Below are 16,032 nucleotides of genomic sequence, written 5' to 3'. Positions count from 1 at the left end.
GTTCTTTCTCATCTTCCTAATGGAATACAACAGTGTGCAACTTAGTGTCAATTCTTATAGCTTATGCTTTTGCTTCTGAGATAGTAAGAATAATCAGAACTTGGTTTTGTTGTCAGACATACTCTGCAAGGGATGACTTGAATGCTGCCAGAACTTGCTTGAAAGATGTATAACCTCTGCACTGCTAATAATCTATACTATCTCAAATATATATATATATATATATATATATATATATGTATATAGTGAATTAATGCCCTGTCATATGTAGCAATAATTTTATTTTGTCAGTCAAATTTATCAAAGTTAAACAAACTTCTTAGTGAGTAGATAATATGTACTTCCATTCTCTATTAGTATTAGAATAAAAAAAAATCTTTATCATTTATCTACATATTGTTGGTTTTGATTGAATTCATATTTTCTACAAGCCTAAAATTTAACAAGAGTTAAATTAACCATATGTTAAACATGAACATTTTTATGGTTATTATTTGTTGAATATGTATGAAAATAGCATATTGTGATAAGCTGTTGACTGTAGTTTCCACATGAGTTCAGTGAACAGATTATCCAAACTATTTTGAGAACACTAATAATTATAAGCATTTAAGTTCTGGAAGTTTCAAGAAATATCTTTGAAAGTGAATATAAAAGAAATAACTTCTGAAAGTAAAGACTATCAATCAATCATTTTAATTCAACATATAATTTCCTCTACCTCAAAGAATAAAGAAAACTTCATTTTGTTATATAGTTCTGAATAATAAAGAACGTTAATTATTGGCTATTGCTTTCATCTTTTTCTTTGTTTACAGAATTCGAATCAATTTCATAATGAAGGAAAGGCTATTGAATTAAAGACAAAGATAGGATGTCCTAAAGGTGCTATCATCTTTTTTTTACATAAGGGCAATTGGTATGAAAATTTTCATAAAATCAGAAATGAAATCATTTTAAAGATTTAAATGATAAAAGTGAGAATCTATTTTGAATTTCACTTTCCCTTTCGAATTGATTTGTATATTGTTAAATTATATTCAAATGAATATATTACCTTATATACACAGAAATTTAATTTTTAAAATTTTGTAAGATAAATCTTTACAAAACATAAAATTTTGTCTACTTGTTTTTAATGTGATATTAAACATATTTGCTGTTTAGATGATTTTTTTTTGCCTTTAAAACATTCTCTTGAAGATGTGTTATGATGTGCTAACACTTAGAGTCAGAATTATGCACATACATTGAAAACCTACACATCCTAGGTGAGTTTTCTTTCAACATAGCCAAAAAAATCCTGGTATAAAAAGTTATAGTTTCCAAATATAGAACTGCATCTCTTAGAAGATATTATCATATCATTTTGACTTCATGATTAAAGTGATTCAGTAAAGTTACACAGCGATATTATTTAGCTATATGGCTGTAAATATCTTTTACATGAAAACTAGTTTTAGATCTTATAAAAGATCTTCAATAATTGTCTCATTTAACTATATCAAAGCGATATGATAACAAACTCAATCAAGGAAGCAGCAATTCTATTCTTATCTTAAAAAACAAAGAAAATCTATATTCCATTTCTGTTAGAAGACATGCATTTTTAGAAAAAGTAGGAAATGCCAAATAATTGATCTCAGACAAAATTTGGAATTATAATTATAGCTATATTAATCAAATGTTTTCCACTCAAGGATCAGCAGTTACAATTTGACATCAGTTGATTATGAACTGACTCAGTTTTAAACTATCATTGCAGTTATTTCAATTTTTACCAGTAAAAGCAAAGACAAACATTTATCAAAGTGTCAAAGCCAATAAATATTAAAGCTGTTGCCCAGTTGACCCATAAAGTTAATACTTAAACTTCCATGATGAATTAGACAGCATTTTGCTTTGGAAAATTTGCTATCATTAACAAATTTTTAAACAAAATAAAGTTAATTCTGAAATTTAAATAATTCAAAACACAAAAAAGGAAAATCCCTAAAAGCTGGATAATGATATTACCACTGGCATTAATAAAATGGAGTACAAGTATGGAAACAGGTTCTAAGCCCGGCACATTTAAAAAAAGTCATAAAACTAAAAATATCAAGAAAATGCCTGGATGTATTTGAAAATACAACAAATTCATCAACATATTTAATCCATAATGAAAGCATTATTTTCCCTGATAATTTACTTCACATCATTAGCTTTGCACAAACAGGTACACACACACACACACACACACACACACACACACACACACACACACACATATATATATGTATATATGTATTTTCCTCTTTCTTCCTTTTCCATTGGACTTTCCTATGTTTCTTGTTTCTGAAAAAGTGCTTTACTTAAAAATGAAAAACAACCACTCTTTTCCTTCTCTGAGTGTCTCATTAATACTTAATATGTGCTATGTCTTGATGTTGTTTTTTTCTTGTCTTTTTCTCCACTTTTTAGATTAGTTATATATATATGAGAAAAATATTGGTTATTATGTATGAGCATTACAGCTTTATAGTGTAAAGTAGGAGAAATGGAAGGTTCGCACATATTGATATTGCAAATGAGTGAGAATCAAACTGTTTTAGAAATACGTTTACTGTTATCTTACTTGTCACCCTATTGCACTCAAAACATAATATCAACTTATTGTATCATAACAATACAAATCCTATACTACTTTTGAAAATTAATATAAAAATGAACAGTATTCATTTGGTTACTAAATGGGTCAGCTTAGAGATAAAAAATATTACATGAAAAAAATAATAATAATCTAAACAATACAGTATCACTGTCTCTTATGAAAATTTTCACATTCAGGCACATTCAGGCAGCTCAAATGCAGAAACAAAATAGAATAGAGACATTAACGTTTCTTGTCTATATGGATAATTAAACATTAAAGAAAATCATGTAGAATTAAACAGTATATTATTTTATTAACAGCATGTAATGTCACTAAAATAGCAATTTTAAAATTGCATGTAACATATACTTTGTGTACTGATAAAGAAATTCTATTTAAATTCTCTAGATCTTTTGACTGTATTTAAGCCTGCAGCTACCAAAACAATTGCTTTCAATCAAAATATGAAGTTATTGCGAGTTGTGCCAAAATATCTAAACCAATCAACCCATTAAGGAATTAATTTTCCAAATAGTGCTCAGCACAGGTAAAATGATAGAAAAAAAAAACAAGAGCTCATCAAACTGTGAAAAAGTTGAATATGAAACAGGTAGAAAGACTGAAGGTCATCTGAAATGACACATTGAAAAATAATTCCAAAAATATTGAATTCCAAAGAGCATACAAGTTCCCAGAAAATTAAGCAGGGTACTATTCTAACAAGAAAATAAAATAAATGAATTCATCAGAAAAATATAAATATCAAAACCAAAATTAAGATATGGGAAACAATTATGTTAATACAATTCTATATTTAAGAGATGAGGAATTATGTACATTATTTACATTATTTACATTTGACGTTTCGGCTGATATACCCTCCAGCCTTCATCAGGTGTCTTGGGGATATTTCGAACCTGGGCTCTCATTCCTAAGGTATTTTTCGATGTTATTTCTATTATTATCATTATCATTGTTGTTGTTATTATTATTATTATTATTATTATTATTATTATTATTATTATTATTATTATTATTATTATTATTCAGGTCGATTCCAGGCAGTGACCTGAATAATAATGGTAATAATAATAACAACAACAATAATAATAATAATAATAATACCAGGCTTACCATCCCTACAGGAAGTGCAAAAAATCATGTTAACTGGAACGACTCATGTACTGAGAAGAGCATTATCGCTGTGGAAACAACATTCATTCATTCATTAATTTTTTAAAAATTTTATTAAAAAATTTTTTTTTAAATTTTTATTTATTAATTTTTTAAAATAGATATTTTACCTGTGAATTTGCATGTGTAAACTGGGAATGCATACAATGAGTTTCTCTACCCTAGGTGTACGGAAATCACTCAGCGAGAAATGGAAGAAAATTTGAAGAAAGAAGAAAAAAAAACAACATAATAATAATAATAATAATAGCATCGAAAAATACCTTAGGAATGGGAACCCATGTTCAAAATTTCCCCAAGACACCTGATGAAGGCTGGAGGGTATATCAGCCAAAACGTTGTGCTAACAATAAACAAGATGAGGACAAATATCCATCAAATGTAAATAATGAACTATGTTAATGTTTTGGTTAATCCACAGGTCAGATCCTAAATCAAACTTTGTATTTGAACTGTTTAAGGCATCTAGAGAAAATGACTAACATTGAGAGGTTGTTCCCACATATCTTCAATGAAAATTACTGAAGTTGGCTGATTAAGATTATAAAACTTGCTTCACCCATTTCAACTCAAATCTATCTCAAACTGAATATTATTTTTAAAACATTTACAAAATATTTTACTGCAAAACAATTTGCCATAAAAACATAACAACAAAATTTCTTCAGTTTTTTTTTTTTTTCAGTTGTAGGATATCAGAATATATTTTAAATAGATTTAACTAATCAGCTATGATTTAACAATGACCGCTTATCCTTAGGAAAAGAGTATATAGTTGTATGATTTCTATTCTTATTGATATTGTTATACATTTGTTGACCAGTAAAGTCGTAGTTTCTGGTCAGTTATAATTCCCTTTAGTAAGTCATATGAAAGATGTAGTACATATGTGAAAAATCTCAGTTTACAATTTCACAATAATCTTCAATAATGACATGCTGTACTATGTAACAGTCCTACCCATAAAGGAAGATGAGGAAAGTAAGCATTAAGATGGTGATAGTAATAAGGTTTATGGAGTTGCTGACAATAAAGACCTCTACATTTGATATGTGAGACCTATGATAGTAGGTAGTGATTAATGGAATCCCACATTGACATTTTCTGCCTTAAAACAACTTGTAGATATGTTATACCAATATATAATAGTCACTCAGAAGTACTTCGTATTATATTTGGATACAATGCAGAAAAACTGAATTTGTCCATACTGTTTCAATGCTCATGACAATACAATTATTTGATGTTGTTTGTCCTTCATGTAGCACTAAAGCATCATTCAACACCTTCAAACCTAAACCACAGTTATTCATCTTTCAATCATTTTATTGTTAGCATTTTGGTACTTGGCCATTTTATTTTAGCATTGTGTGTATGTGAGTGTGTTTGTTTGAGTTGTGTCAGTGTTTCATGCAAATATAACCATGTAATTTACATTAATATGTTCAAAAGTAAAGTCTCTATGTTCATTGGGGTAAAAATGTATATTTTCTAGCACAAATAATATGATGATATTAAATAAAATAACTGAGTGAACCTGTGAGAAGTGAAGCTCAAAATGTATAAAATATTGGCAGTTTTAGTTTAAGTCTTTGTTTCCATTGAATAATGTGCTACACTGTATGCCTTCATTTTAATTGCAAACAGTGGATAGAAACATTTAAAATTTGCTTGTAGAGTTTACTGAAAGATGTGATAAAGTTTCCATCATATTTTTCAATAGTTATATATTGAAACTTCATAATTCAATAAGTTTTTTAGGCTATGAATATGTCTGGCAATTTGCTGCTCATTCATAAACTTTTGACAAATATATTCATTTTACCAATTAGATTGAATACATGACAAAGAAATTTCCTCACATACATTCTGTCAAAAGTAAGACCAAGATAGTTTGCATGTGATACCACTGATAATAAACCTTTCATAAAAGATTTAATGAAAGGTTCATACAAAATTCAACTTAAGTTTTATGAAATGTGCTTAACAAATATAATACAAATTATTTTCTACAAGAAATATTTCTTTAGTTATAATTATCTATATATATTTTTGCAATATATATATATATAAAATAATAATAATAATAATAATAAATAGATAGAAAATAGATATTCTCAGGTTAATCTAATAAAAGATCATACGTATATAAAACCTTTAGTTGGATTAACCTGAAAAATTTGTTGATTGAATTATTATATATATGTATATATATATATATATATATATATATATATATATATATATATATATATATGTATGTATGTATTGCAAAAGTATATATAGGTAATTATAACTACTTAAGAAGTATTTCTTGCAGAAAATGATTTACATTATATTAGTTAAAGACATTTCATAAAATTTAGATTGAATTTTGTATGAACCCTTCATTGTATCTTTTAGGAAAGGTTTATCAGTAGTATCACATGCAAATTATCTTGGTCTTACTTATAATAGAATAAGAGTATTTGAAGAAAATTCTGTGTATGTATATGTGTGTGTTCATATATTTGTGTGTGTGTGTGTGCGTGTGTGTGTGCATACACACACACACACACACATCTCTCACTATATGAATTTAATTAAGCATTGATAGAAGCACAACATTTTTTTAATCATTTAGTACAAAAGGTTAGAGTTCTCACCTTTATTTATAACATATACAGCACTTCTATCATCCTGGGTTAGTGCATGATCCTCAATGTAAATCCTCCTTAGATAAGGTAACACCATAATCAAAAAGCACAACAGAATTCCTGCTGTGATTGTGATTGCTAGAACCACATTGGAGATCTTATAAGGTTGAGAACTAGCCTGGAAAATGAAATAAAATATATTTTTATTTTAAATTTACAGAAAAAAGAAATTTCTGAAATAAATTATATTTGCAGTTATAAATTAAATTAAATGAGGCGGCAAGACATCCTGATGAAAATTAATTTCATCCTTTGTCAAAACATTTCGTCTATGTTACAATAAAGTAATGAATATAAAGAAAAATATAAAAAAATCTACATCTATACTATTTTTTTCTACAAGTATTCAAAATTGATGAAAGCTATTCTTTCATTATGAATTTAGCCCATTTTCTCTCCTTGAATTACTGAAAGATTAAATCAAATGGTTTGCAAAATTGTTATCAAGAACAAATTTCAAAGTTAAAAAACTGATTGCAATAGTTTAGCAGCATTGTTTTCATTGTTTAGTTGTTCATAGATTTTGTTTCATGATGTGTCAATTTCTTTGAAAGAAAAACAGATTTTCATTATAAACTGAACGACATATGTATGTCTAAAATTATTTAAAATTTCTTTTAAAATAGTAATAAGAGAAGGAAATATTTGATGATTCTTCTTTCTACTCATGCATTAACAATTAACATTTCATGTGTCAGAAGTTCTTAAAACTTTATAGAAAATTTTGATATAAAATATAGATTCCAAGATATTCTTTACAGTTTCACATTGATTACAAAGCAAGATATTGTAAAGGAAATTGATGTAATGCAAGATACTATGAGTAAAAGGGAAGAATTTTTATGGGTTTTCAAAAAGGAAAAGTACTAACGATACAAAGCAAATTCTTTGCATAGATAACACAGATATATAGATGATAGAATGAATATAGTTACAATTTACTAAATTATAATAAAAAAAAATGCCTTGAAGCAGTGTTGGATTTAGGCAAAATCAGAGACTAAAATAACATATTTTGATATCACTCAAAATATTTGAATGATAAAAAACAAGATTAGATGAATAAAGGGCAGTATTTTAAATGTGAAACTAGGGTGCTAAATGTAGAATGATTTCTAAAGTAATCCATAGTATTAACAGCTTTGAAAATAAAGAGGAAGTATGCACTTTTTGTAATCCATAAATATAACCTATTCCTTTCTTAATCATAAGTATTTCAGTAACAGTATTTAAAACTCAAAAAGAAATGTAGAAAGAAGAATAATTTACATAAAGCTTGAAACATTTTAAAAGGGAAAAAGAACTGAATAAAATACTATGCTGTTAGATCTCTAAGTTCTTGTACTTTATCATAGAAACAAAATGCAGATCCGTGGTACTTTAAGGAAAGAGGACATTACTGTTAAAGTTTTATTAATTAATACTAACATACATGATTACCATAAACAGCAGAGAGTAAAGTAAAGATAATTGAATTACAATTGTTTGGTATAGAATTTGAATAGTAAGTTGAAGATTAACTGATAGCATATTCTAGTATTTTAGGTGAGACATCATAATGGGAGATGATATCATTACCATATCAAGGATTAGTGTAGACAATATTCATATTTTTGTATAAATAACATTATATTCAGATGAAGAATGAACAAGTGAAAGACTTTATATGCAAAAGTTCCAGATAAACTATCCAAAAGTATTATCATTATATTTAAGAGAAAATTTATCTTTTTTCACACTACAGAAGCTGAAGGTATATGCTCTATGAGTTACCATGATACATGAAAGCATTCTACCTGCAGTAGAAGTGAAGTTTAATAAATTGCTTATATGGGAATATCAAGATTTTAGTAAGCTATTAAGAAAAATTAAGAATTTGATTCTGTAAATAACGGATGCTTTCTACTGACACAAAGTATTACTTATCAAAAGGATACTTTAAATTTGAAATAAAATATGTTAAACTTTCAGTTATTAAGTAAAGGTAAAGAAACCTCAAAAGGTGGTTATATATGTCAATTGGATTGAAATAATAAATCTTAATTAAAATATTTAAAAATCAAAAGCTATTTATTGAAGCTTTCATAATGACTTTACAATTATTCTATTTAATTAATATTTGTTTCAATTGTAAATCTTAATTCAGAAATCATGATTGTATATTCAATATATCTTGAGAATAAATAACTTTTAATGTCATAATTAAGACAGAATTAACTGTTTGTCAGCTAAATTTTTCACTAATTAAAGAAATATTTTGTCAATATGTTCTCTTAAATATTCAGCATACTTTTATTCACAAAATTATTTTACTAGGAATTTTGTATGAAATATTAAAACTTTATCATTGGTTTCAGACTTCCAGACAATTTACATATTAATTGTCTCATAAAATACATTCTATTTTAGGTTTAGCTTTCATGGCATATGCACACATACTCTTAAAGGTAGTAACTTGACAGAAAAATAACTAAGAGCATTGAATGAGAAATAATGATGTCTAGTCAATTCAATATCAATTATTGCAACAAACAGTTCATTTACATATAAATAGTATTTGAAAAGTACTTATTACCAGTCAAGTAATGAGTTAGGTCAGAGTTTCAAATAATACACCTGATATTCAGCAGCATCTTTGTATAAGGTACAATATTTTACATGATGTACATATGCACATGTTGCAGTGTGCTTAAGATGTTTGTAAGAAAATGGTTTCTGGTTCCATCTCACTGCATGATGACTTAGAAAAGTATTTTCAACAATAGCTATGCACAGACCAATACTTCATCAGAGATTTTTTGATAGAAGGAGAAACTGTGTGCAAGCTTGCCATTTAGAAATATAAATGTGTGTGTTGGGGGGAGAGAGTCTTTGTATAGACAATATGTCCCATATTTCAGTAGTTCAACATATGAAATAATGTACCTTACTTATAAACAGATAGTGGTTAGCATCAGGAAGAGCATCCTGCTATGCAACAGCACCCTAATAATTCTTAACCAACCAATGCTAGCATGGAAATAATGGAAGTGGTAACAATAGTGATGAGATGGTGACAATGATGAGAGTTACATATCTGATGACGGCATCATTAACATCATAAGATAAAATCTAAAAAATTATTCTCATTTCCTGACTGAAAAGAAAATATGTTTATTGGCAGAAAAATAAGAAGAATCACATACAGTTGGAGTCAATTCTATTAAATTTCAATCGATGAAAGTTCACTATCTATCTTTGAACACTATTTTGTTTTTCAAGTATAACCCTTTATTTTTTCACACCAGTGAAACTTGTTCTATATGCTTGCAGCTGAATACATTTCATTACAGAAATACCAAAAACCAGGTAGTGATGTTAAAGTCTGCTGATAGATAAAGGTGACAACCCAAGGACTCTGAACACAAAGAGCCAGAACAAATTCTCAAGGTGTTCTGTCATTTTAAGAAATCCACCATCTGGATTGGGCTGGTACTTTATTTTATTGAGTCCAAAAGGCAAAGACTTCAACAAAATTTGCAGTGAGCTGGAATACTACAAAGCCTTAAATGACACTCCTATGGCTTAAAAAGGAAATTTTTAGTTTTGCAGGAAAATTATGACAATAATTATAAAAGAGATTAAATTCTTCAAATGAGTTTAGGTCTGGACAAATGAGCTCAGATCAATGTGAAGGAATCAACAATAATGAATGACACATTATGGAATAGAGAATAGAGACCAATTATTTGTAAGTCATGGTTTATATGCTTCACAAATTTTCTTTTTAAAAAGTTGTATGCATAAATGAATGCAGCACAATTTCTGGTAAAGAGGTTGTGAAATGCTTATTAGACTTGGAATTAGTTGTCAACTTATTGCAATATAGTTTTGACTAAGTCTGAGAGTAGAATTTTCAAACAAAATTGTTGTTTAATATGCCAAAACAGATTTGAGTGTTGTATTTTAATTGTATTTCAATTATTTTTATTCACTGCATTTATCCATATGCACCTTCTCTCAAATCAAATCTGCATTGCTTCTATGAACATAGGCCTCACAAACATGCTCTGATGGAAACATTGTCTCCTTTAACAAGACACAGTATGTGTTTGAGAGAAAGCAGTCTTAGATGGTTATCTATCTAGTCTTTCAAAACATAAAATGAAAGACCTTGAAGTTTCTATAAATGCGAGAATCACAATTTTGCATGATCTTTCTTCATGATCCATATATGTAACATATCAAAATATGCATTACAAAAACTAGTGTAGTCATCTAATTTAAGATGAAATAATAAAATACACCAACTTCAACCATTCGCTAGTTCTCTACAAAACTCAAGTAGAAGAAAATGCTACTGCCACACACATGACCATCTTACATTGCAACTAGAAGGAAACCATTTGACTGGCTAGAAAAGCTTCAGCCACCAACATACTACAACACCTGACCTATAGATCTGCTCTTTTTTCATTTGCTTATCCTTCTGCTACTACAAAAGCTTATGCTCTTCTGAAACAGTTAATTGTATATCACCACCCAATACCACCTGATATATTTATCTCTTCTCCACTCATCCCCCACACTAAGTCTCACCTCTGAGGCCCTGCCCTAATCACAAAGGTGAATCTTTACTCCCTCGAATGCCAATCTACCAAAATCCATTTCCCACATATTTTCTTTTCTACAAACAAAATGATACATGTTCAAACCAACTGTATCAATTTCTCCAATCTTAGATGACAAGTAAAGACTATGAGTTATTTCTGAATAAACCATAAAACATGTTTTTTTTCTCTTCCTTGTGATCCTTTTTTACACCTCACTTATTCTCATGAATTGATATAAACTGGTTTTAGTAGACACAAAACATTTGGCTCTCAGCATATACTCAGATGTTTGGTGATTGCAGGATAGATAAACAAAGCCTGTGTGAATCTGGATTTTATCAGTAAATCATGCACTTCAATATAAAGCTAAAGAGCACTGAAAAGTGATCCAATAACCATTTCAAGGTTTATAAGTGTTTTTGTTTTCCTAATACCTAAAGTGAAAGCAACTTTAAAAAATTTGAATTAGATATCAAAAGAATCTGTAAATAATTCTGCATTAGATCAGAAACCTGAAGCAAGTATCCCTTGTAAATTTTGAACTTTGCACATTTTGATATCTGACTTTCATATTGTTTCCAAGAATTTTTAAAGGTGATTGGCGCGCGTGCATAAAGGAGAATATTAATGCTTATTTAAATCATGGTGCAAGAAGTAATAGAATTCATTTATTTTACATATTCAACAATTCAAAATCAGGAGCTGTTCCATTCACTAGAAAGAACCTTTATCCCTAGTTTCAAAACTTATTTTTCAAATGTATTGTATAATAGTGTGGCTCCTTATTAAAATAATATCAAAAGAACTTTTACTGGTTGGATAGCCAAATCACTAGTGTGTTACTAGATAAGTTCTACTCTCTCGCTCTTGCCACTTATCTTTCACTGATGTCTACTATGATGTATCTTTGGTTGAATTATGATCACCAGTGATAAATCCAAGTAGATTGCAGATGAGGTTTATGAGCTAACATAGTCATATTAACTGATAATATTCTGAACCCTAGCCACTTTATATATAAATTAGTTTTTCCTTCTACTTGTAATTTTAGGCTTTGCTTTATTCAATATTCTTTTGAAAGTGTAATATTAGGATTACAGCTCAAACATCAATATTTGGCATTACTACAATTGAATATTGTCAAGTTATTTCCATTGGAATGTGTCTAAGAGATTGGAAATAAAGACAAGAATGGTATTGTCTATGTTAGATCGAATGGATTATTGTTTACTAGTGCAATATTTTTCTTGTTTGGATAAATTATTGAAGAAAGAGAGTTATGTGCTTAACTTTTTTTTTTGTTTTCAAAATATTGTATAAAGGTTCTGAGTATTTTCTATGTACTGGCTAGGGAAATGATAAGTGTTGTTGACTTGAATACTAAATATTCAATGTAATTTTACTTGTAAGAAGTTCAGTAAGGTTGACTTCAACATTTTGTATTCTGTTGTATTTTACAACATTTTCTATTTGTGAATATGACTACATATTGTTGGATTTGTATAAACAGAATTTGTAGATTTTAAGTGCCTACAATACAGTTGTCTCCTGTTCTAAATTAAATCTCAACTCATCTGTAATATTATCCTACAATTCTTTATTTGTGAGATTAAGAATTTATATAATGTATATTGTTTATATTAGTCAGACTGATGTCCTCATCTTCATTGTTGATTTCACTACATTTTGGCTGTTGTACAAACCAGCCTTCTTCAGGTTTCTTGTGTTGAACTTAGTTGTATCGGAATTTCAAATTTAACCCTTTATTTGATCCATGGGGGTACACTGCTCTCATTCCACTCCCTGCATTCCAAGACATGTTTTTGCTTCTGTTGATTTTTTTGTGAATTACCTTAGTGCCTTGCCTGGGCACTAATGTAAATCAGTCACCTCCAGACAACTAGACTGCATTAACCAATGTCTTTATCTATTGTGGTATGCCTGCATAACAGTTTCACAAAGTACAGAGAGTGGAATGAAAACAGTGTACTCCCACAAAGGTTAGGTTCAAAATTCTGATACAACAACTGAGTTCAATACAAGACACCTGAAGAAGGCCGGAGTGTAAAACAGCCAAAACAGTGAAAGTAACGATCAAGATGAGGACACCAGTTTGGCTAATATAAACCATATACATAATAGTTTTCTACTTCTGTCTACATATATAAATGTTCTAGCTATGGCATGATATCAAAGAAAAAGCCTTACATTATTAAGACAATTGACTGATAAACTATGAAACAAAATCAGATATAATCTATTAAAGATACAACATTTGTATTATTTATAGTATTTCTAAGACAAGTGACAGATAAATAAATTTCAAATTAAGTGTGGTGTGTGTGTATATATATATATATATATATATATATATATGTGTGTGTGTGTGTGTGTGTGTGTGTGTGTGTGTGTGTGTGTGTGTGTATGCATAGAGCTCTTACCCCTGCTGGCGACAAAGGGACTCTCACTCAGAGTAAAAGGCAGACTGTATGACGCATGCGTACGAACAGCCATGCTACATGGCAGTGAAACATGGGCTGTAACTGCTGAGGACATACATAAGCTCGCAAGGAATGAAGCCAGTATGCTCCGTTGGATGTGTAATGTCAATGTGAATACCCGTCAGAGTGTAAGTATCTTGAGAGAAAAGCTGAACATTAGAAGCATCAGTTGTGGCGTGCAAGAGAGACGATTGCGCTGGTATGGACATGTGGTGAGAATGGAGGAGGATAGCTGCGTGAAAAAGTGCCACACCCTAACAGTTGAGGGAACCCGTGGAAGAGGTAGGCCCAGGAAGACCTGGGCTGAGATGGTGAGGCAAGACCTTCGTACATTGGGCCTCACCGAGGCGATGACTACTGACCGAGACCTTTGGAAATGTGCTGTGCGTGAGAAGACCCGGCAAGCCAAGTAAGATCGTTGCCAGTGCCCCTGGACTGGTTCTTGTGCGGGTGGCACATGAGATGCACCATTTTGAGCGTGGCCGTTGCCAGTACTGCCTGACTGGCTCCTGTAGGATTTTCGAGCGAGATCGTTGCCAGTGCCCCTGGACTGGCCTGTGCGGGTGGCACATAAAAGACACCATTTCGAGCGTGGCCGTTTTCGTGCGGGTGACACGTAAAAGCACCCACTACACTCTCTGAGTGGTTGGCGTTAGGAAGGGCATCCAGCTGTAGAAACTCTGCCAAATCAGACTGGAGCCTGGTGTTGCCATCCGGTTTCACCAGTCCTCAGTCAAATCGTCCAACCCATGCTAGCTTGGAAAGCGGACGTTAAACGATGATGATGATGATGATGATGATGATGATGATGATGATGCATGTATGTATATGTATATATATATATATATATATATATATATATGCATGTATGTATGTATGTATGTATATATATAATTTAAATAATGAGGGTAAAAATTAATATTAATTAAATTAATATCAATTTAAACCAGTGGCCTAGCATATTTTAAAAAATCTGAAGATTCAGAAAAATTATATTACATACATATAAGAGGAATGACCACTAGGTGGATTCCTAATATGCTAAAGGTAGATCCCATATGGTCTGACCATATATATGTATATATGTATGTATGTATGTATGTATATATATATATATATATATATATATATATATATGAGTAAAAATAAATACAAAAAAAGGGGTTTTTTTTGTATGATTGTGTATATATATATATATATACATATATATATATATATTTATATATATATACATACATATACATATATATGTATGCATGTATATGTTGTTTTATTCATTTAGTCTTTTAATTTCTAGTGAATCATCACCATGCTTCATGGCTTTAGTTGAAAATATTAACCCTTGTAGTTATTTCTAAGTTTAGTACTTATTTTATCTATCAATGTACATTTTACAAACTATATTGCAGTAAATAAACATCACTAGTTTTAAGTAGTATAAACATAAACACACTCTCCACACAGATATATATCATCATCACCATCATCATCATTGTCATCATTGTTATTTAATATCTCTTTTCCATGCTGATTTGTGTTGGATGGTTTAACAAGAGCTGGCAAGCCAGAGTACTGCACCAAGCTCTGCTGTCAGCTTCTGCATTTGGCATGGTTTCTATGACTGGAAGCTCCTCCTAAAACCAACCACTTTACAGAATGTAGTGGGTGCTTTTTATGTGGCACATCACCAGCAAAGTCACCAAGTAACTTTTGCAAGATAAAAAAGCCTCTCAACTGAGAGAGGGAGTACTGAAAGAGGTGACTTCATGCCAGGTGATGATAGGTTAAACTATGACAGGGGGACAGACACAGGTGTCTTGCTGCTGAGGAGGTACACAGTTATCCCAGTCAGAGAGAGAGAGATGAGAGATGGCTGGGAGAGAAAGAAAGGGAGAGAAACAGAAAAAGAGGAAGGAAAGAGCGAGAGAGGGGGAGGGGTAATGAAAATGTGCCAGGGTGCTTCCTCAAAGTAGAAGGGGAATGCAGTGGGGGGTGAATGTGGGTATATAGGAGAGTAGAAGGATAGCAATGATACAGTTGACAAGGGAAGCACAGGAGAGACATAGCGGACAAAATGGCATTGGGCTACAGGAGTTGGGAGGAGAGATAAATGTGGTGCATGACTGGACGTAGCTCATTGGTGATGGGGCCAATGTGTGTGGAGATTATATAACACACAGTGCTTCACCAACTTGGTTTCATTGACAAGACAGGTGGACGATCTTCTCAACTACCATTAGTAAATTAGTTTAGCTTGATGACCATTAAAGTCAGTAAAGAGTTGATCTAATCACTGACAAGATTTACATTTGTTTCTGACTGAGTAGTATGTTAGAAATGATTGTTTAACTGCCTCAATCATAAGATAAGCTGTGCTATTGACAGTTTAGTTGTCAGTGAACAAGTAATTCAGG

The 16,032-nt window shown here is 30.4% G+C and overlaps 1 protein-coding gene across 2 annotated transcripts in view; it reads right to left on the bottom strand.

Moving 5' to 3' along the window:
- The window catches only part of LOC106874729 (uncharacterized), a 1,612,306-nt gene that overhangs the window by 1,256,343 nt on the left and 339,931 nt on the right, over positions 1 to 16,032 (bottom strand). For both annotated transcript variants that reach the window (XM_089349018.1, XM_089349017.1), the window contains exon 3: positions 6,475 to 6,643. In XM_089349018.1, the coding sequence (XP_089205144.1) occupies positions 6,475 to 6,643 (169 nt within the window). The remainder of the gene's footprint in view (positions 1 to 6,474; positions 6,644 to 16,032) is intronic.

The sequence above is a fragment of the Octopus bimaculoides genome, chromosome 3 (genome assembly GCF_046866305.1).
Source record: "Octopus bimaculoides isolate indiv1 chromosome 3, ASM4686630v1, whole genome shotgun sequence".
NCBI classification, from domain to species: Eukaryota; Metazoa; Mollusca; class Cephalopoda; order Octopoda; family Octopodidae; genus Octopus; species Octopus bimaculoides.
The sequence above is the reverse complement of the archived record's forward strand: the minus strand, read 5'-3'. Positions and strand labels throughout refer to the sequence as shown.